The 22,500-nt window shown below is 49.9% G+C and overlaps 1 protein-coding gene across 2 annotated transcripts in view; it reads left to right on the top strand.

Moving 5' to 3' along the window:
* Positions 1–15,165, top strand: part of cdon (cell adhesion associated, oncogene regulated) — a 16,770-nt gene extending 1,605 nt beyond the window's left edge. The window contains exons 2-12 of one of the 2 annotated variants that reach the window (XM_030380359.1): positions 710–884; positions 1,524–1,640; positions 3,013–3,216; positions 4,043–4,233; positions 5,216–5,321; positions 7,623–7,745; positions 8,695–8,886; positions 9,521–9,867; positions 10,275–10,354; positions 12,236–12,510; positions 13,338–15,165. In XM_030380359.1, the coding sequence (XP_030236219.1) occupies positions 710–884; positions 1,524–1,640; positions 3,013–3,216; positions 4,043–4,233; positions 5,216–5,321; positions 7,623–7,745; positions 8,695–8,886; positions 9,521–9,867; positions 10,275–10,354; positions 12,236–12,510; positions 13,338–13,465 (1,938 nt within the window). In that variant the 3' untranslated portion in view covers positions 13,466–15,165. The remainder of the gene's footprint in view (positions 1–709; positions 885–1,523; positions 1,641–3,012; positions 3,217–4,042; positions 4,234–5,215; positions 5,322–7,622; positions 7,746–8,694; positions 8,887–9,520; positions 9,868–10,274; positions 10,355–12,235; positions 12,511–13,337) is intronic. The other variant, XM_030380360.1, reaches the window with a different exon arrangement.
* Positions 15,166–22,500: the final 7,335 nt, after the last annotated feature.

Here is a 22,500-nt window from a genome sequence, read left to right as displayed (position 1 = left end):
TACAGCGAGGAGGGTCAACACAGGTCCCTGCTGAATGGAGACCTGGTCATTTCCTGTGTAAAAGCCAGTGTTTGCATGTCTAATAAGCCCGCTTCGACTATAAAATAGTTTCAATACTAGCTAAGAGTGTGTTGGCAGCCGGAAAATGTGACATAAATCTCCCTCAGGTACCATTTCTCAGGCTGTTCCCGTCATCATGCAAGCTTGAATGGAAAGGCATATATCCAGGAATATAACTAAGATTATTGTCCTTTTCCCCTGGTTGTTTGTCTTGTACGTGTATGTGTGTGTCTTTGTAAATGTGTGTATGTCTGACCATGTCTTTGTCTTTCTATGTATGTATGTACATTTCTGAATGTATTTCTATGTGTGTGTGTGTGTGTGCTTCTTCATATGTATGTGTGTCTATATTTGTGTTTGTGCGTGTGTGTGTGTGTGTGTGTGTGTGTGTGTGTGTGTGTGTGTGTGTGTGTGTGTGTGCATGCGTGCGTGTGTGTGTTCACGTGTGTGTGCCTGTGTGTGTGTGTGTGTGTGTTCATGTGTATGTGTCTTTATTTGTGACTTTGTGTGTGTGTCTGTGTATGCTCGTCTACGTGTGTTTTTCGTGTGTGTGTCTGTTTGTGTGTGTGTGCGTGTATCTTCGTGTGTGTATCTTTGTGTGTGCGTGTGTGTGTGTGTGTGTGTGTCTCCATGTGCGTGTGTGCGTCAGGTGGATGAGCTGGGTACGGTGGTGGGCAGCTGGTACACAGTTCGCGTGCCGGGCAGTGAGAAGACGCTGCGTCTGTCAGAGCTGGAGGCGTCCAGTCTGTACGAGGTGCTGATGGTGGCCCGCAGCACCGCCGGGGAAGGCCAGCCCGCCATGCTCACCTTCCGCACCGGGAAAGGTCAGTCCAGTACCCCACCCATCCAACCCTCCACACCCCCCTCTCCACACCCCCTCTCCAACCCACGCTCAGATGGGAACACAGAACTGCTAAATGTCAGCTGAGGACTGGTCCCATCTATTTTTCTGAGGTCATGTTCCCTGGTCCACTGGCTTGGGTATACTGAGTACTTGAGTACTGATTCAAATACCTTTGCCTCATTCAACCGATCTTTTCAGGGACTTTATCTCATGGATTGTTGATTAGTTATGTAAAACACGAAATGAACCAAATAACACAATTTGCACCTTACTTATTTAAGTTTTTTCATTCAGATTGTTTGATTAAATCATTTTCAATATTTCTTATTGATACTTATACGCCACAGTAACAGGAAATTACTTATTTAGTACTAATAAAGTACTATTTTTTTTTATTTATTATGTTTATTTATTTATTTTTTCCACAATGTCTTGTTTTTTTTAAACGATTTATGATGACTATATGCTCTGTAAGGTGACCATGGGTGTCTTGAAAGGCGCCTCTAAATTAAATGTATTATTATTATTATTATTATTATTAATAACCAATGATACTATAGTATGATAGTAAAGTGAAGTAACAACAATGTCATAACTGTTGGTTCCTTTTTGCCCTCAGAAAAGACCACCTCGTCCAATCGGAACCCTTCAAAGGCCCCTGTCGTGTCGGCCCCTCCAAAAGTCCCCGTGGAGAAGACCCCAAACACACACTTCGGGGTGGTCATACATGACCGAGGTACGCATAAAGGACACACTCCCCTCGCCTTTTTCCTGCATCAGTGGTCCCCGAAATATTGCTAGAGCTGTACCCAATGAAGTAACACAAGTTTAAACTGAATTTCCCCTTAGGTCCCCACAAATACGCACCCTTTAACACACAATCACACACACACTCTATTGACCTCCTTATGGGGACACGGGTTCCCAGAGGCTGGCCCCTCCAGGAACTTAGAGGTCCTGTGTGAGGACACGGTGTGCCAGGCTGAGTGTGGGTTTAAGGACTTGTAGTTACAGTCCTGTGGTTAGTTACTCTGCGGAACAGCCTCGTGGCTTTGTGTTTACAGGTTGCGGTGTGTGGTGTGCGTCTCAGCAGCTGAACCAGAGCTCAGTGTGTGTGTGTGTGTGTGTGTGTGTGTGTGTGTGTGTGTGTGTGTGCGTGTGCGTGCGCGTGTGCGTGTGCGTGTGTTATGCAGAGAGAGTGTGTAACTTATGAGCCTGGATATTGGGCACGGTTTAAGGGACATGATTGCTTGTTTACACTCTGGGCTTAAGTGGAAGCGTGTCAAGTGTTTGTTTCTGTGTCTGTGTGTATTTTCCGTTTGTTTGGGTTACAGTGAGTGCGTGCACGTGTGTGAGTGTGTATGTTTGTTCATGTGTGTTTGTCTATGTGTATCTGTTTGTTCCTGTGTTTATTGTTGTATGTACAGTAAGCTCCTCTGAGTGCCTGTGTGTGTGGTGTGTGTGTGTGTGTGTGTGTGTGTGTGTGTGTGTGTGTGTGTGTGTGTGTGTGTGTGTGTGTGTGTGTGTGTGTGTGTGTGTGTGTGTGTTTGTGTGCTTTTCCCTGTTGCACTATATGCTTTACTAAGGTTATGAGTGGTCTACTCACATAAGGCTTTCTACTAACTCTCTCCCACCATCTCTCTCTCTCTCTCTCTCTCTCTCTCTCTCTCTCTCTCTCTCTCTCTCTCTCTCTCCTCTCTCCCTCTCTCCCTCTCTCTCCCTCTCTCTCTCTCTCTCTCTCTCTCTCTCTCTCTCTCTCTCTCTCTCTCTCTCTCTCTCTCTCTCTCTCTCTCTCCCTCTCTCCCTCTCTCTCCTGTGCTCTCTAAGTGTGTGGCTGAGAGCCAGTCAGTAAGTACACATTCCTACCCAGCATGCAGCTGTACCGTACCATGTGTGTGTGTGTGTGTTTCCACTCCTTTTTTTTACGACTGTTTTCCAACCCTTCCCTCAGACGGGATACGGTACAGATAGTTTTACATCTCAACTCAACCAAGTCTGTCTGTGTTTTTTTTTAAACCTAAATGTAAAGTATTTGAACCAGTGTATAAAAAAAAATGAATCCACCTTTCTAACTATTCAATCGTCCCGTTTGTTCTCCCTCCCCCCAGTGCCCGAGGCGCCCGACCGTCCCACCATCTCCATGGCGACGGAGAGTTCCGTCTACGTCACGTGGATACCTCGAGCCAACGGGGGCTCCCCGATCACGGCGTTCCGCGTGGAGTTCCGGCGCGGCCGCACTGCGGCGTGGAACGTGGCGGCCGACAACATCTCCCCGCTCAAGCTGTCGGTGGAGGTCCGCACCCTGGAGCCAGGTAGGTCACTTCCTGTCGCCCGTGTCACTTCCCGGTCTCCATGGTTGTCCATGAACGAAAAAAGGACGATCCCAGATGCATTCCGTGATTCCTGAACAAAGAGGAGTGCTCTGGGATTAACCCGCTGTGTGAAGTACAGGGCGTGGTCAGGATCAACCTCTATGCAATCAGAGAGGTTGGTTGACTTTAGATGTGCTGTGAGGATACTACCACATGTTGTTAGGGTTAGCTGACTAAGTTGAATATATACCTCTCTCTCTCGCTCTCTCTCTCTCTCTCTCTCTCTCTACGTCCCTCTCTCTCTCTCTCTCTCTCTCTCTCTCTCTCTCTCTCTCTCTACGTCTCTCTCTCTCTCTCTCTCTCTCTCTCTCTCTCTCTCTCTCTACGTCTCTCTCTCTCTCTCTCTCTCTCTCTCTCTCTCTCTCTCTCTCTCTCTCTCTCTCTCTCTCTCTACGTCTCTCTCTCTCCACATCTCTCTCTCTCTCTCTCTCTCTCTCTCTCTCTCTCTCTCTCTCTCTCTCTCTCTCTCTCTCTCTCTCTCTCTCTCTCTCTCTCTCTCTCTCTCTCTCTCTCTCTCTCTCTCTCTCTCTCTCTCTCTCTCTCTCTGGCATGCAGCCATGCTCCAGCTCTCTCTCTGTCTCTCTTTCTCTTCAAACCAATGTCATCAATGTGGTGTGTAAGTCTTTCTCTAACCCAATCCCTCTCTATCCCTCTCAATTCAATTCAACTATCTTACGCCCAAAGCTTAACAGAAAACACACAAATACACCCCAGAATGACGAACCAACCTAAAGTTTGTTCCCCTGTCGACCGGTGTCTCCCGCAGGCACCAGCTTCAAGTTCCGCGTGGTGGCGTTGAACATGTACGGCGAGAGCCCCCCCAGCGTGCCCTCCAAGTCCTACCAGGTGTCCCCCGCCAGCCCCCCCTACTCGGACCGCCCCGTCGCCGGCCCCCACATCTCGTCCACCGACGCCATCAGCGCCACCCAGATCCTGCTGCGCTGGACCGTGAGTACCGTAGGTCCCCCCATGGCCGCAGAACACTGTGCACAAACACACGCACACAGAGGTTACACAGTGCCGATTTAAAATAAAGAACTGCCATGTGAAGTAGACTGATGACAGATTTGACGGTTGAACCAAAACAGACGATCCACAATATATATTCCACTCTACTCTCATCAATATCATCGCGAGATGACTTATAAGGCTTGACATATTTTTGGGATTAATGAAATCTAGGTGCAGGTATGGCAGTTTAGGCCTCTTTGGCATCAGAGACAGACATTGGGAATCAAGCCCAGAACATTTTGGCTGGGAGTCCAGCACCCTAACTATTAGACTCTCCTAAGAGGGACATGCTGTAGAATTAAAGTTGTTCCGATCGCGTCTGCTCCAGCGAGCGCTACTTAAAGTGAGCGTCTCGCATCAAACGGGTCCAGGAACGGGTACATGATGACAAAGGAGGCTCAATCAACCAAACAACCCGCACCCCCTCGCCGTGATTGGACCCTTTGTTCCCGCAGTGATTGGTCCAGAGCTGTTCTCAGATGGATGGGCAGATAGCTCCAGACCCTTTTAACTCAACCTCTTATTACTTCCTGGACTCCAGACCCACATCAGTGCAATCATGAGCCCCCAACAGCCGGTCCCATGCTGATATCAGGGCTCCTCTTTAGAAGGCATGGAAACCAGCTCCTCCTGATCGTCACGCGGCCAGATGTCAACATTTTAAACAAAACCAAAAACAAACCTAAAATAGTTATCTCATTGGACATTTATATACTCCTGTACTTTCTGCTGCAGCACCCTTATTTCCCATTCAGATAAATAAAGACCACTTATTTTAAACGTATCTTTAAGTTTTGCTTCTGTCTTTAGAATTCATCTATGTTCAATTCTACCTCCCAATTTCTCTTTCTGTTATATACATTTTGATTTTTAAGCCAAAAACGTCCGCTTTCATGCATTCGTAAGCCCTTTCCTCTTTCCTCTGCAGTACACCCCGTCCAGCAACAACAACACGCCCATCCAGGGCTTCTACATCTACTACCGGCCCACCGACAGCGACAACGACAGTGACTACAAGAGAGACGTGGTGGAAGGTAGGAGGACGGCCTGAGATATGAGCACTGGGTTCTGAAGTGTGTGTGTGTGTACGTCTGTGTTCTTTGGTGTTCCTGTGTATGTTTAGGTGTGTGTGTGTGTATGTGTGGGTTCTTTGTTGCTCCTTTGTATGTTCAGGTGTGTGTGGGTTTGTCATGTTTTCCTGTGTATGTTCAGGTGTTTGTCTGTGCGCGTGCCTGCTTGCATGTGCGTCTTTGCCTGTGTGTGTTTGCCTATGTGTGTGTGTGTGTGTGTTTTCCTGTTTCTATGAGCATGCCTGCGTGTTTGTGCATCTTCGCCCTGGTGTGTGTGCGTGTGTGCGTGTGTGTGCGTCTGCGCCAATGTGTGTGTCTCTCATCACGCTGAAGGCCACAACAAAAGGCGGCAAGCCACAACTTCTCCTCCCGGATGTAGTTCTGTCGTCGGTAAGGAGGGAGGGAGAGGGAGGGAGGGAGAGGGAGGGGAGGGAGAGGGAGGAAGGGGGAGGGCGGAAGGGAGAGGGAGGGAGGGGGGAGTTTAAGGGTGAGTGTGGTTAGTGGAGGGGATGGTGGGGTCAGTGGGGGGGGGGGGGGGGGGTCGGGCCCTGGAGCCAGGGCAGCGGGCTCGGAGGGTGTGTTTGATGTGTTGCGGTGAGCGTGTGGTGTGGACGGTGCAGCCGGGTCTGGTTCTCATAAAGGGACCCCCTGCTGAAGGCCCAGATCGAGGGGCTCAGGTTCCTCAGAGAGAGGGGGATGGGGGGACAGGGGGACGGGGAAGGAGAGAGGTGGCGGAAGAGGGAAAGAGGGTGAGGGAGGGACAGAGAGAGAGAGAGAGAGACGTAGAGAGAGAGAGAGAGAGAGAGAGAGAGAGAGGGTGAGAGGGAGAGAGAGAGAGAGAGAGAGAGAGAGAGAGAGAGAGAGAGAGAGAGAGAGAGAGAGAGAGAGAGAGAGAGAGAGAGGTTATGTAGCTAATGTGTTGTGATTACATGTGTTATCTACATAGTTCTTATCATGCGTATTCCTTCGAGTCTCCTATTGAAACGCCTTACTGCTTTTCTGTCTTAGATTAGAGAGAGAGAGGGAGAGGGGAGAATCAGAGTCCAGGAAGAATTAAGAGGGAGAAGTTTCAGAGGAAGCCGGCCCGCCTGCCTACCTCTTGACCTCCGCATGTCTCCCGGCTTGATGTGATCTGTGGGGCGACACATGGCCACCACAGACCCCCCCTCCCCTCCCCTCCCACCTCCCTCCGTCCCTTGTCCAACCCCAACCCCCCACCCCCCGCCCAATCTACCCCCTGGTCCAACCCTGGATCTGCACCAGCTCTGTCTGTTATTGTTAGCATAGTAATGCCCCGCTAACAGCGCTAACAGCGCACACACCGCCGCGCGAGGCCTTTCGTCGCTTTTTTTTTTCTATTTTCTATCTTCTAGCTGAGTAATCGTCCAATTACGGACGAGGTGTGCATTTTTTCCGTCATAGGTTCATACGTTTGTTCGTCCCCGTTGCTAAACATAGAAACATAATCTTTGGGGATGTGTTCACTTGCGCTAAGCTTTTGATGGTTTGTTATTGTTAATATTCAACAAAACCAGCTTAAAACAGCAGCCTCCCTAAGCCTGGCGGTTACAGAGCTGGAGTCTAGCGGCCTGTCTCGGATTGCAGTGTGTGTAGTGTGTGTGTGTGTGTGTGTGTGTGTGTGTGTGTGTGTGTGTGTGTGTGTGTGTGTGTGTGTGTGTGTGCGTGTGTGTAATGCATGTGTTTATGTGCGTGTATGTAGCGTATGTGTGAATATTTAATGTGCATGCGCGTGTGTGTAGTTTGTGTAGCGTTCAAGCGTGTGTGTGCGTATGTCCATGTAGCGTGTGTGTGAAGCATGAATGTGTCTGCATGTGTGTGCCTGTGTCTATGTGTGTAGCGTGCATATCAGTGTGTGAGTGTGTGTGTAGCAGGGATATTGGCGGGGAGCCAGGACAAACATGGGGTTGCCTTATAAGGAACTGGCCTGGAGTAGAGCAACCGTCTGGACCGAGTGGGGAAGGGGGCGGCGTGTGTGTGTGTGTGTGTGTGTGTGTGTGTGTGTGTGTGTGTGTGTGTGTGTGTGTGTGTGTGTGTGTGTGTGTGTGTGTGTGTGTGTGTGGAGGGGGGTGTGAATGAGAGGGAAAGCGAGCATGAAAGAACATGACCTCATGAGAGAGGGAGATTAAAGCGCGAGCGAGGAGGAGGGACAGCGACACAGGGCTGCCCCTGCCACTCTGGGTTTTTTCCGATTCTATTTGACAGGAAGTGGTGTCTGATGTTTGCCCTCTGTCCCGCCCCCCTCAGGTGTGAATCACTGGCACATGATTGGCCAGCTGCAGCCGGAGACGTCCTATGACATCAAGATGCAGTGTTACAACGACGGCGGGGAGAGCGAGTACAGCAACGTCATGATCTGTGAGACCAATGGTGAGCGCACACACGCACACACACACACGCACGCACACACACACACACACACACACACACACACACACACACACACACACACACACACATACACACAAACACACAAACACACACACGCACAAGCACACAAAACAACACACATGAGCGCACACACAAACACACACACACGCACACAAAGGTATATACACATCACACACACACAAGCACAGGTATGCACACAGAAACACACACTCAGACACAAATGCAAACAAGTACGCATTTGTGAGCATACACGCACATGCACTCAAGCACGCGGGCGCACACACACATACACACAAGCATACCAAGACACACACACACACACAAACATGCATACAAGGAACACGCACACAGACTGATTGATGGTTTGAAGGAGCGTCTGGTTTAGCAGCAGTGATGCTGCTGGAAAGGTCATAACTTTAATGATGGGCATGATGGCTGTAAATTACATGACACAAAACACACTGGCTTTTACAGAGGGGAACTCGACAATGACAGTCATTGTACAGTCAGCGCAGTGCTCTGTTTTGTATTACTGTTGCTAGCGAATAACAATTTCCCTCCTCCTCTTCCCTCTCCTCCGCATTTTCATCCTCCACCTCCTCTTCTTTCTCCCTCTCATCTTCCCCTTCTCCTCCGCCAACTCTTCTTCTCCCACCACCACCTCCTCCCTTTCTCCTCCCCCTCCCCCTCCTCCTCCTCCTCCTCCTCCTCCTCCTCCTCCCCCTCCTCCTCCTCCTCCTCCTCCTCCTTCTCCTCTTCCTCCTCCATCCCCCCCTCTCCCCCCTCCTCCTCCTCCTCCTCCTCCTCCTCCTCCCCCTCCTCCTCCTCCTCCTCCTCCCCCTCCTCCTCCTCCTCCTCCTCCTCCTCCTCCTCCTCCCCCTCCTCCTTCTCCCTCCTCCTCCTCCTCCTCTTCCTCCTCCCCCTGCAGCCCGTCTGTCTCCGGGCGGCCCCAGCCAGCACCCCATCACCCCTCCCGGCCACCCCCTCCCGGACCCCCCCAGCTCCCCGGGGGGTCTGCTCTACCTCATCGTGGGCTGTGTCCTAGGGGTCATGGTGCTCATCCTCCTGGTCTTCATCGCCATGTGTCTGTGGAGGAACCGCCAGCAGAACGCCATGCACAGTGAGCTCCCCCCCCCCCCCCCCCCCCCTGCCCTGCATTACCTCCCCACCAACCAGATCCACAAAGTCAAAAGTCAGTGTATTTGATAACCTACTGTTGTGGTCAAGTCAGGCGGACTCATTTGATTGTATTACCTTTCTTCACAGTTACAGTCTCAAAGTTTGACAACCCCCTAACCCCGAGCCATCGCTTCCAACCTTGGCATGGAGACAACCAACCACTTATTTTTTCTTAGACTTCTCCAAGACGTCCTGTATATACGAAATGACTTATGATTCACAGGCACGAGCAAACTACTAACAATCACTTAGTGAGTAATAGAGCGAAGAGATTACGTGACATTGCCGGCAGATGTAGATTGGGTAGAACCAATATGGTTGGAAGCAGATGCAACAAAGTTCAAGTGGGGGATCGCAAACATGCTCAGAGCTAGAAATGAGGTCAAGGGCCGAAAAGATCTGGAAACCATTTTTTTGATAACCCTCCTCCCAGAGAAGAGTTCGAACGGCAACACTACTAACCTCAGTACCTCCTCCTCTCCTCTCCACCACCATCCATCCTCCCCCCTCCTCTCCTCTCCTCTCCCCCCTCCTCTCCTCTCCTCTCCTCTCAACCTCTCCTCCACCCCATACAGAATACGACCAACCCGGTTACCTGTATCAGCCCGCCGACATGAACGGCCACGTGCTGGAGTACACGGCTCTACCTGGGGGTGTGCACGGTGGGGGCGTGCACGGCGGGGGCGTGCACGGCGGCGGCTACACGCACGGGGCGCCCATGCTGGCCCAGGGCTGCCATCACCTCCACCACAAGCTCCCCGGGGCCGGCCTGGGGCTCTTGAACGGCTCGGGGGGGCTCTACTCATCCCAGGGCCACCCACAGGACGGACCCCCACCCAGCAGCGGGAGCAGCAGCAGCCCGGCCCCCGGGGACCGAGAGCACGGCCACGCCCCCCCCCACCACCACCACCACCACCATAACGTGAGTGTCCGCTCTAAGCCCCGCCCCCTCCGTCCCTAGCTCGACACCACGCCCACCGAGAGAGGGAGATAGACATAGGGTAGGGAAGGTCGTCCGGCCACACATACACACACACTGAGGGAGAGAGAGGAGAGAGGGACCTAGAAATACATGTACATAGACACCAACGAAGAAATACTGATATGTAACACACACACGCACACACACACACACACACACAAACACATTGACAAACACAAACCCCCCCCCCCCTCCCTCACACACACACCTTACATTCCTCACTCAACAGGCCTCCCAGACTGGGCCCCTTATTCACAGCTAGCTAGCGTCTGGGAGCGAGCGTGTTAGCAGGTGCTAGCGGCGTTTACTTTGGCTAACGTGCGTGTTTGTGTTCCCCTCGGTCGCAGGGCGGGGGGATGTACACAGCCCTCCCCCAGACGGACTCCACCGACTGCATGAGCTGTCAGAACCTCTGCAACAACAACAGGTAAGCCGGGTCGTCGGGTTCGCTCGGGCGCTAGGTTAGCGAGGCTACGGGTGTTAGCGGATTAGTAAGGTCACTAGGTTAGTGAGGGCACTAGGTTAGCCAGGTTGCAATGTTAGCTAGCGACGTTAGCAACGTTATCTAGTTAGCTCGTTCTACACACTACGGGGAGGGGAGAGATGTTTCTATGATGTGTTGTCTGTTGTGTTGTCGATCTCTAGTGGCTTCCTTTAGTGTCGAGTATTATCACACACACGTGCACACAAATGCCTGCACATACACACGGTGGGATAAGATGTGTGTATAAATGTGCATGTTTGCACACTGATACACGCACGCTCTCACCCACAAACCCATATACAGACACACACACACTCTCACACACACACACACAAGGCCGGAAGGTGTGTTTGTGTACTCTAGGCTCTCCGGCATCACAGTTTACTCTGTGTTCACCCAGCCAGAAGACCTAATGAGCACTCTGTTTACTTACCTCAGGCTGCTGGGAAGAGGGCGAGAGAGAGAGAGAGAGAGAGAGAGAGAGAGAGAGAGAGAGAGAGAGAGAGAGAGTGAGAGAGAGAGAGAGAGAGAGAGAGAGAGAGAGAGAGAGAGAGAGAGAGAGAGAGAGAGAGAGAGAGAGAGAGAGAGAGAGAGAGAGAGAGAGTGAGAGAGAGAGAGAGAGAGAGAGAGAGAGAGAGAGAGAGAGAGAGAGAGAGAGAGAGCTGACAAGCTGGGTTCTAATAAATATATTATACACAATGTTTGCAGTGTTTATATTCTTGAGGGTTTAATAATTATAACAAATAAATAATGATTCTAAACACAATAAAAGCTCACTTGAAAGCACGGGTCTTACGTCGACATCACCAAAGTCTTCCGTAGACTCACTGTGGGGTCATAGGTCAACGTAGATCATGGCGGTAGTTATTGGCCCGCTACTGTTCAGCTCAGAGTTCACCTTCTGCTGAGTCACTGTCCCACACACACAAACACACCCTGAGCTAACTTTCCACTCTAGCCGGCACCTACGAGGGGGAACCGCTTGGAGCCCAGCCTAAGTGTCTCTGGTCGGTTTAATTCAACATGGAAGTGCTGCATTATCCTCTCTAGGAAGCCACATGGCCGTGTTTACTTTGTGCTCTCGGGAGTGGAGAACACATAGACTTGTGATGGCAGCAGTGGCATGGCTAGAAGCCCTCAGCTAGCGAGAGAGGTCTGCCTTAGCAGGTTGTTCTTAATGGAAGCTGTTTTTCTCCCTCCTGTAAAACAATGTCTTCAATGTGGTGTGTGCTCTTTCTCTCACAATATCTCTCTGTCTCTCTCTCTTTTTGAGAGAGAGATTCATAAGGCTCCATAGGCATGGGTACATGTATAAAGTGAAATAACATACAAGAATGAAAAAATGCAATGGGAAGAAACATACAATTTAATAAAAATCGAAATGGTGAAAAGTAGTGAACTAAGTTTAAACATTCTCTCTCTCTCTCTCTCTCTCTCTCTCTCTCTCTCTCTCTCTCTCTCTCTCTCTCTCTCTCTCTCTCTCTCTCCCTCTACCTCTCCCTCTCTCTCCCTCCCCCTCCCTCTCTCTCTCTCTCTCTCTCTCTCTCTCTCTCTCTCTCTCTCTCTCTCTCTCTCTACCTCTCTCTCTACCTCTCCCTCTCTCTCTCTCTCTCTCTCTCTCTCTCTCTCTCTCTCTCTCTCTCTCTCTCTCTCTCTCTCGCTCTCTCTCTCTCTCTCTCCCTCTCCCTCTCCCTTTCTCTCCCTCTACCTCTCCCTCTCTCTCCCTCCCCCTCCCTCTCTCTGTCTCTCTCTCTCTCTCTCTCTCTCTCTCTCTCCCTCTACCCCTCTCTCTCTCTCTCCCTCCCTCTACCTCTCTCTCCCCAGGTGTTACACCAAAACCAACGGGACCTTCTCCTCCAGCACCTTGCCCCTGATGCACCGCGCCGGGCCCTGCCCCCAGCAGGAGGGCCTGGAGATGGTGCCGCTGGGCCAGGTGTCCGGGACGACCGGCGCCCCCGACACCCAGCCGGGCCCCGAGGACCGCGAGGGGGGGGCCACGTCGGACCAGGACCCCGACGAGGACTCTGGGACCTCCCAGGATTCCCTCTGTCTAGAGGTGGGGGTCAACGAGAAGCACTGCCCCCCACTCGTTGACACTGGTGAGTGATCCCTGGTCTTTATAGCGGATTCATTATATTTATTAGTCTTTTATTAAACCTATACGTATACAGAGGTGTGCCTCCAAACAAATGGGGTGAACATTTTAGAAACACTTTATAATAAGGGTGTGATTTTTTTTTTTTGGACCGCTGATTGGATTTTTGGGTACATGATAGTGACTAACCCTAGTGGTTGGATTTTGGGGTTGATGATAGTGACTAGCCCTAGTGGTTGGATTTTGGGGTACATGATAGTGACTAACCCTAGTGGTTGGATTTTGGGGTACATGATAGTGACTAACCCTATTGGTTGGGTTTAGGGGTAGATGATAGTGACTAGCCCTAGTGGTTGGAATGGGGTACGATGGTGACCAACCCTTGTGGTTGGATTTTGTGGTACATGATAGTGACTAGCCCTAGTGTTTGGGTTTGGAGGTAGATGATAGTGACTAGCCCTAGTGGTTGGGTTTAGGGGTAGACAGTGACTAACCCTGGTATTTGGGTTTGGGGGTACATGACATTGACTAACCCTAGTGGTTGGAATGGGGTACGATGGTGACTAACCCTAGTGTTTGGGTTTGGGGGTACATGACAGTGACTAGCCCTAGTGTTTGGGTTTGGGGGTACATGACAGTGACTAGCCCTAGTGTTTGGGTTTAGAGGTAGATGACAGTGACTAGCCCTAGTGTTTGGGGTTGGGGGTAGATGACAGTGAGTAACCCTGGTGTTTGGAATGGGGTTGCATAGAAGAGACCCCCTCCAGTGGTTGGACTTGGGGGTTGTGGATGAGGATGGTGCCTAACCCCCTCTGTTCCTCTCCTGTGCAGCTGAGGAGGAGCTGGACATGGACAGCCCCGTGGTCCGCTGGGACTCCCTGGGGGACCTGGACTGCGACGAGAAGCCCGGCTGGATCTCCAACAACACCACGGCCACAGAGCTCATCCAGCAGGTCTGATCCCAGTCGGCCTCTTCAGGACCTTGAGATACAGACCTGTTCCAAAGGACCCTTGAGATCCAAACCGGACCTCTGTAGGACCCTTGAGATCCAAACCGGACCTCTGTAGGACCCTTGAGATCCAAAACCGGACCTCTGTAGGACCCTTGAGATCCAAACCGGACCTCTGTAGGACCCTTGAGATCCAAAACCGGACCTCTGTAGGACCCTTGAGATCCAAAACCGTTCTGTTGGACTTTGAGATCCAAACCGTTCTGAAGGACTTTGAGATCAGAATTGTTCTGAAGGACTTTGAGATCAGAACCGTTCTGAAGGACTTTGAGATCAGAATCGTTCTGAAGGACTTTGAGATCCCAACCCGGTCTCTGTAGGACTTTTCAGATCCAAACCCGTTCTGTTGGATGTTGAGATCCATACCCGTTCTGTAGGCCTTTGAGATCCAAACCCGCCCTGTAGAACCTTGAGTTCCAAACCGTTCTATAGAACCTTGAGATCCAAACCGTTCTATAGAACCTTGAGATCCAAACCCGTTCTGTAGAACCTTGAGATCCAAGCCCGTTCTGTAGAACCTTGAGATCCAAACCTGTTCTGTGGAACCTTGAATTCCAAACCCGTTCTGTAGAACCTTGAGATCCAAACCTGTTCTGTAGAACCTTGAGATCCAAGCCCGTTCTGTAGAACCTTGAGTTACAAACCCGTTCTGTAGAACCTTGAGTTCCAAACCCGTTCTATAGAACCTTGAGATCCAAACCTGTTCTGTAGAACCGTGAGATCCAAACCCGTTCTGTGTCTGACGTCGAGATCCGAGCCTGCGCTGCGGGAGTACGTGTGCTCCCAGCCCAGGCCAGCGGACCGCCACACCCAACAGAGACACAGGCTCCCCCTGCCTCCACCGCCACTGCGGAGAGACAAGATGGCAGACGTCTCCCGGAGCCCAGAATAAGACTTGTGGGGAGACGCGTTGGCCCAGCGCTGGCCCTGCTCAGAGACACTGTGCTTCAGTGACAGGCCGTGGGGCCTGACACTGAACCCTCCCTCTCCTCCCCCCTGCTCCTCTCTCTCCCGCTCTCCCGCTCTCCCGCTTCGGACTGAGATGTCGGAGAATGACAGGGGAGAACAAAACGGAAAGAGACTCAGCGTGACAAAGTGAGCTTGACGGAGACGAAAACCAGACTGGGAGATAAAAAAGCGATCCGCAGAACGTTTTAAAGAATAGATGTGCGTCGCTCCGAAGGCGACGATTTTATTTCCACGCGGAGGGAAAGATGTTCTTCAAAGACTGTTAAAAAAACAAACTCTTTAGATGGCCTATTTATTTTTTTCTAGTAGTAAACTATTATTTCATATGAATGTATCTAAAAACTGTTTTGTCTTTTATATTATTTATGCCTTTCCCGGGATGAGAAATGTGTCTTGATGTTATGCCCTTGTGTTCTTTCGGCGCCCAACGTGTTAAGGATGGAAGTGGTTAGCGATCTTACGTGTACAAAGTTTTGTAATAATATAAAGAGAAGTTATGGAAGAGTAAACCAGATTGGCGTGTTTTTCTCTCTTCTATTGTCTATCATCAACTTGACTCAGATCAAGGGCTGAATTTGAGTTATGTGATCCACAGTTTAATGTTTTTCGTCTTATGTTTGATGAAGTTACAGCCGTGATTTCGCAACGGACAAAAGTGCTTGATACTTCACCTTGTACACTTTAAAAAAAAAGTAAAAGATCTCCACAGACAAATATACAACCAAGAGTCCTCTGTCATGGATTCAATTGCATGAGATTAGAACAAATGAATTAATTGACCTCTAATAATATATGATCGAGAAAGTGTTGATACATATCTTAAATAGACATAGAGACTGGAGAAGTAAGTGATCTGATATGTGCGGTATGTGAGTGTGTGTGGGGATCGCTCCTCTGTGTCATATATCTGCATTTATGCACGTGCGTCTATGTAGAGTCGACATTACTTGAAAAAAAAGGTCATGTGATAGATCATACGAAGATAGGGAGGAGGAGGAGGAGGAGGAGGAAGGAGGGGAGGGAGGAGGAAGGAGGGAGGAGGGGGGGGGGGGAGGATGAGGAGGGAGGGGGAGGAGGGGGAGGGAGGAGGAGGAGGGGGAGGAGGAGGAGGAGGGAGGGGGAGGAGGAGGAGGGAGGGGGAGGAGGGAGGGGGAGGAGGAGGAGGAGGAAGGAGGGAGGGGGAGGAGGAGGGAGGGAGGGAGGAGGGAGGGGGAGGAGGAGGAGGGAGGGGGAGGAGGGGGAGGAGGAAGGAGGGGGGGGAGGATGAGGAGGGGGAGGAGGAGGAGGAAGGAGAGAGGAGGAGGGAGGGGGTACGTCGGCCCAATAACGGGACCTGGTGCTTATGTCGTGGCGCGGCCGCCTCCAGTCTGTCGCCGGTCTGCCCGTCCCCGTTGGCCAGTGAGGCCTGCCTCTCCCCCTGGGCATCGGGTACGCCTGGCACCGGGCCTCCCTCTCTGGTCCGCAGGGATATTCCTGGCAGCGCCCTGCCCGCCGCCTGCCCACAGCTCGGCCGCGGGACCCGCTCTTCCGTCTGTTATTCTTAGCGGGGAGGCAGACTGCTTGTCTGTCGAAGCTAACCGTGTTTGGCTGCCCGCTCGGCGCTAACCTCCGCTGTTTCCCAGGCTGCGGAGGAGTCCGTCCGAAAGGCTCTCAGGAACACGTCGGCCCTGTTCTCTCTTTGTGGTGTTGTGTATTTACATGACTGAGGCCGGGGCCCTGATTTCCAAAACATTAGACATTAGGACACTGAGAAGCCATTGTTTGGCGGGCTAATCCCTTCGAAGTTGTCTTTCAGCGACCTATGAGGCAGACTTGTCCGGGGGTCGCAGGAATGTCTACCAGTGAGTCAGAGTGCGGTGCTGGCCGGGCCCCCAGCGACCCGACATCAGGAACACAAGGGGAGGAGGAGGAGGACAATGGGAAGGAAATGAAGCTGGCATTGAAAGAGAAATAGCCTAGGGACGGAGTTAGAAAGAATGGGAGAGAGTTAGCGAGAGAGAAGATGCTGACAGATGCTGGCTAGCTCTCTGTCTCCCACGTCAGAGGGCCGGCGCCGTGCCTCCACTGAGCCATGCAGCCTCAGTCCTGGAACTACCGTCCTACCCACTACATCCTGCGTCCTGCGCACTGCATCCTATAGCCTTCGCCCTACACCTTACACCTAGCATCCTACACACTATTTATTATACATTCTTCACACTGTATCCTGTATCTTACGTACTACATCCTATATCCTTCACCCTCCACCTTAACCCTGCACCTTGCGTCCTACAGAATATATCCTATATCCTACATCCAACGGCCAATAGGCTAAAACATAGATCCTGTACTATAATGTACACCTTCAGCCCTACATCCTTATGCCTACACGTTGCACCTAACATGCAGCACACTTCATCATACTCCCTACATCCTACGACCTGCACTAAACTGTGCACCTCATACCCTACATCATGTAGCCTACACTCTATACCTTACACCTAACAGCCTACACCTACACTCTATACCTTACAGACTACATCCTCCACCCTCCACCTTACCCTTCATCCACACTACATCCTCCACCCTCTGTCCTGCCCTGCACTCCCCACTCAATCCCCCCCCCCCCCCTGGCCGTGCACCCTCTGCTCCACCCGTGCCGAGACGCCCCCTTCGTTAGGGGAGCCCATGGGAACAAGCAAGGTCATTGTCCCCGCTGGCATTCCTTCCCCTTTAACTGCAGAGACGACCTGTTAACACCAGCCCAGCCCTCCTCTCTCCTCCATTATTCCTTAACCACCACCGGCATCCCCACCTTCCACCCCCTCCTCCCCCTCCTCCCCCTTCTCCTCCATCACCTCCTCCTCCTCAGACTCCCTCAGGGCATCGGTGAAAGACTGTGAATGTAGTGGATCAGTGGACTGTTAACCAGCCTAACAGAGGGCCACTCACGCAGCGCTGTAGCGTTCCCATGTTCCCGCTCCCAGCGCCGTTCTCTGGGAGCCCCCCCTGCTAATGATCGGGGCTCCTCGTCGGCATGGTAACACACGTGTCGACCAATCAGGGATCATTCTCTTTCTTCACCTGAGGGAGGTCGAGTGGGTGTTGTTGTTGTGCGTGTAAGTGCGTACGTGATACGCACCCACGCGTCCTCGTACGTGTCACATAGCCCAAGAACTGTTTATTTGAGCAGCAATAGCTTGTAATTCCGGTAAAATCTGCTCATTGTGCGGCTGTGCAGGGTTAAGCCTTTCCTTCTCGTCTCTCTATGGACAATACGTTTAATTATTTCATGGCCTCCAAATCGGAAATGTGGTCAGTCCATTATGGACAGCTTGGAAACCGTATTTGCATATTGATCCCCAAGGCCACACACAGGCACGAAGGCTTAAACCAGTTTCAAACATAACTTCTTAGACAGCTCTATTCATCATCAGCTCTTTAGTAACTCCGTTCCCTGCCATGTGCAATGGTGTGTTTAGGTTCCATGGATGGCTTTGTGAGCAGGCATATTTTCCCTTTTGGATTTGAAGTAGCGTTCATGTTAAAAGAATCACCGCAGTCTGGTTTACCTTGGGTCCTAGGAGCGCCTGGCCTCCAGCAACTCACACTTTATCATTCAAATATCTGTCAAACTGCTTTTAATAAATAAATTATAATAGTCGTATTCAGCCTTGTTCGCTGGATGTTTTTGGAATTGTTTTGTATAAGGAATGATGGAAAACCTGACAACCATTTCACATTTTGAATAAATATTTCAGATTGAGTATTGAAGCAAAACTTTTGTTAAGGTCAGAAACAGCATGGTCTTGATAAACCACCGTCAACATGACTTCAATCTAAAACAGACCATAATCAAGACGATACTATTTTCTCACACGGCAACCCAAAAGAAACAAAACCACAGCCTAGACAAAAGAAAATGTTGCTTTCAGTGACATCCACACACACTCACACACACCCACACCCTGTCATAATAACTTTAATTACATGATATCAGAATACATTGGAATACATAACTCGCAGACAGTCTACACCAGGGGCCAGCAACCTTTTCAACATGCAGTGCCAGTTTGAATTTTTTTTGTTTTTGAGTGTGCCTTAAGCAACACTATATTAAATATTAAGCTGAATTATGACACAGCGACCAAAAACATTTCCAGAAGACCTGGAGTTTTATAAAAAAAAAAATCTTGTTATATTTGCAACATGGGATTACAAATTATAATTACATGTGTCCCATCTTAAAACACCACTTTCAGAAACTGATTCAAAAACATATTTGCACGTTGAGAAATGTAAAAAACGAGAATATATGAGAATGTTGGAACCATCAACATCATATCTTTAAGACATGTAAAGCTTTGCAAAACCATGTGAAGGCCATGCATACAGGCCACTTGCAACAATATTTTAAATATATTCTTCTCTATTACTCACTACATAGGTTTAGGTTACATACTATTAATTGATCCCATTTCAGAACACTGCTTTCAGTAACACATTTAAACATATTTGCACTGGGAAGAAATGCCCAAAACAGAATAAAGTGCGAAAAAAATCGGTAGTAATGATTATGCTGCGGTGAAATTTTTGGTTATAAAAAAAATAAGTTATTATTATTATTTATTTTTTTCAACACACACACACACACACACACACACACACACACACACACACACACACACACACACACACACACACGCACACACACACACACACACACACACACACATCGGACACAGGAAGTGATGCACCCTGGCGTTCTTCCTCTCCATCAGTCCTCCTCTTCCTCCACGGCCAGCCGGGTGATGTAGAAGGTGACGCGGGCCCCGTCCTCGACGTCATACAGTGCCTGGCAGGTGTAGGTGCCCTGGGCCTCCACCTGCACCTCCGTCAGCACCAGGGTGGTGGAGTTGAGGGGAATGCTCATCCTCGCGGAGCGAAGAGACCGTGGCTGGAGTTTGGCGCCGTGGCCGTAGTTGTAGGCCAGCGCCGAGCTGCCTTCGGACCCCGCGGCGGTGAAGGCCCAGACGTAGATGGTAGGTAGGGTGGGGCCGCAGTCCAAGGTGACGGAGCCCCCTGCGGTGCCGTTGACCTGCAGGTGGATGTACTCCACCTCCCGGGGATCCAGGATCTCCAGACCTGGGAAGAGTTTAACAACAGACCGTAATACTGAAACGAATCGCAAGGTTGAGGTGCCACTTCGGGATCACTAGAGTAATATTAATACAAAGATCAATGATTGCGTAAATAAGTAATGAATACATATATAAGACTTTTACAGATCCCGAAGCAAAATCACGTTTTCCAGCATTATACCGATTTCGATAACAAAAAGAGAGAAAAGGCACAACATAGAAGACATAGCAAAGAAAAGAAGAAAGACAGCAAGAGAAACCAGCTATATTTAGCATTACTTTCTGTGGTTCTAAAGGGGAAGAAATGTTTAGCCTTTTGTTTATGTTTCAGCCCAGGAACTTTTTCCTCTCTTGGAACCTCAACAATGCCTCAGATGTTTATTATCACGGTCTGTAATAAAACTCCAGTCCTTGAAATTTATTAGGAATCGGGACAAAGCCAACTGTGAAAGATGGATATTATTGGATATAATCAAACACACTCCTTGTTGATCTCCTCAAGGCCCTATTTGTTGAAACCATATTGTGTTTCTCTCTGTCTCTCCACACTATAGTACATGATATGATAATACAACATGGCATGATAAAGAGGGACTGTACCCAGGTGTACCATCCAGTCCAGCCTACAGATGTATGTAGAAGTGGTTATGAGCGAGAGCTGGCCCTTACCTTGCAGCTGGGTCGCTAGGGAAACGAGCAGCAAGCCAAAACACAGCATGATTCAGCTCTTGTGATGCCACGGAACCTTGATCCTTGATTGGAGGAGATACACAAAAGCGTTTCTTTTTTGCGGTCTTTTTTCAAAGCATATCCCAGTAATAACAGACCGTATCTGCTGCTGTCCTGAACTGAGGGCAACAGAGTGAGCCTGGAAAACAGAGACAAGAGGGAAGGAATGTTCTGGAGTACCTCTCTGCAACTGGCACCACTTTTCAATTATTCATCCCCGTTTCCGTCTCCGCGTTAGCACGCAAACAGGCCGGCCTCGTCCGCTCTGGCCCGGGCCGAGGGCAAACGAGGGGGTGTAGGGTGGGTGTAGGGTGTCGGGACGGTCCCGCCACTTCACTCCTTCTATTATTCATGGGACTGGAGGCACGCGATGGTAGCCAGCATTAATGGGAGTAGGTTGTTCCTTTAATTGGCTTACTGATTGCACATAGCCATGCATGATTAATGAGCAAGTACTTTTTATTTTGTTTTTCGTCAGAGCGGGACGCCATTGTTAAGCATTCCCATGGGTTACAAAGTGTGGGATCCCCCATACTTTAATGTTACGGGTGAAAGGGTCTGGGTTCGAGTCCCATTGTCTGCATCGGTCTTACCTGTAGGCGTCCTTGAGCAAGATGTCCTGGTATAACCCCCACCTGCTCATCAGAGACACGGATCCATAAAAAGTCACTGCAAGTCCCGTCACATGAAAACATCTGCGAAATGACTAAATAGCAACTAGTAAAAATATCTCAATTTCTTCCTCCATGAAACGAGCTGCTGCGCGATAGGTAAATAAGGCTGGGCTCTTTTATTATAAATCTCATTACAGGACCGCAGCTGCAGCAGTAACCCTCCACCGATTTTTAATAAAAGATTTCGCTGAGACCTCCATTTAAGGGACGGGCCTCCATCAGGTCCTCTGGGAGCGGCGAGGGAAGAGCAGGGTGTGTCATGGAAGCTCTACGCATGCTGTAACATAACAGGGCTTACATACATGAAATATATATATCCAGGATTCATGTATGGATGTCAGCAGGCTTTACTGTTTAATGACACTTATGCTATAGCATAAGCGCGCATAAGCTCATTCAGCTCTCATGTTGCTCAGGCAGGGAAGGGACAGGAGGGGGGAAGGGGGCAGGATATGTTTCTGACCCACAGCCAAATAGTTTGATCCCATGTATGTCCCCAGCCATGTGGGCGAATATATGAATATATACATTTATGATATTTTGTGTGACATGATTGCACCTCTACCAACCTCTCTTGCTGCCTATGGACCATGATGCATTGCTTTCTCCCGAACCCAAACCCTGAACTTCCCCACACTAAACCACAACCAGCTCTAACCCAATACCTACATTTGAACAAAACTGAGCCATTGTGAAATGTTTACAAACCAACCATTGATATATTCTTCACACAAACCTGACCATCATCACAAATATAATACCCTGACGAAACCAAGTCCTGATGCATCCTGGGAAATCAACCACCAGATAAATTCTCTTGTTATAGTCATCCCCCATGGTCATCCCCCAGCCTCCATAACATAGTCAGCGGTTATTTTTCCCAGAAGTCTCAGCTGCCGTGTGGTCCTGCTGTCTCTGCAGACGCGGAGGCGGGGCTTACGAGCGGTCCCATAAACCCTCTCACAGCAGAGCCCGGCCCAGACCGAGCGGCCCAATAAACCCTCTCCCATGGAAGCCCCAGAACGGGGGAGAAGGCTCTAATTAGTCAGGACTTAGTTAGCGTTGAGCTTCGGTTTCTGGAGTGTGTGTGTGTGTGTTTGTGTGTGTGTGTGTGTGTGTGTGTGTGTGTGTGTGCATGTGTGTGTGTGTGTGTGTGTGGGGGGGGGGGGGCACTATAAATAGAAGGCCTGCTGGAGGAGGACAGACAAGAGGTAATAAAATGCAAGTATAAAAACACGCTTGTATTCAAGTCTCAGCGTGGGTAGGGGGAAAGCTGAGTCAAAGCCCTTGGAATCCTAGTAAACTGATTGTATTGTACAGTTTCCCCCTTCGGATACACACGTACTGTTGTATTGTTGCCTTATTAACGTCATTAATCCTGCCCAGGAACCTTCTCTGCTGTATATTTATTATAAAACATGGAACAAAGAGAAAGGTATTGAAATGGCTATGACATAATGACTGAAGTTCATTAGACACATAATTACAATCA

Source organism: Gadus morhua, chromosome 16, assembly GCF_902167405.1.
Source record: "Gadus morhua chromosome 16, gadMor3.0, whole genome shotgun sequence".
NCBI classification, from domain to species: Eukaryota; Metazoa; Chordata; class Actinopteri; order Gadiformes; family Gadidae; genus Gadus; species Gadus morhua.
This window is presented reverse-complemented; position numbering and strand designations above follow the sequence as displayed.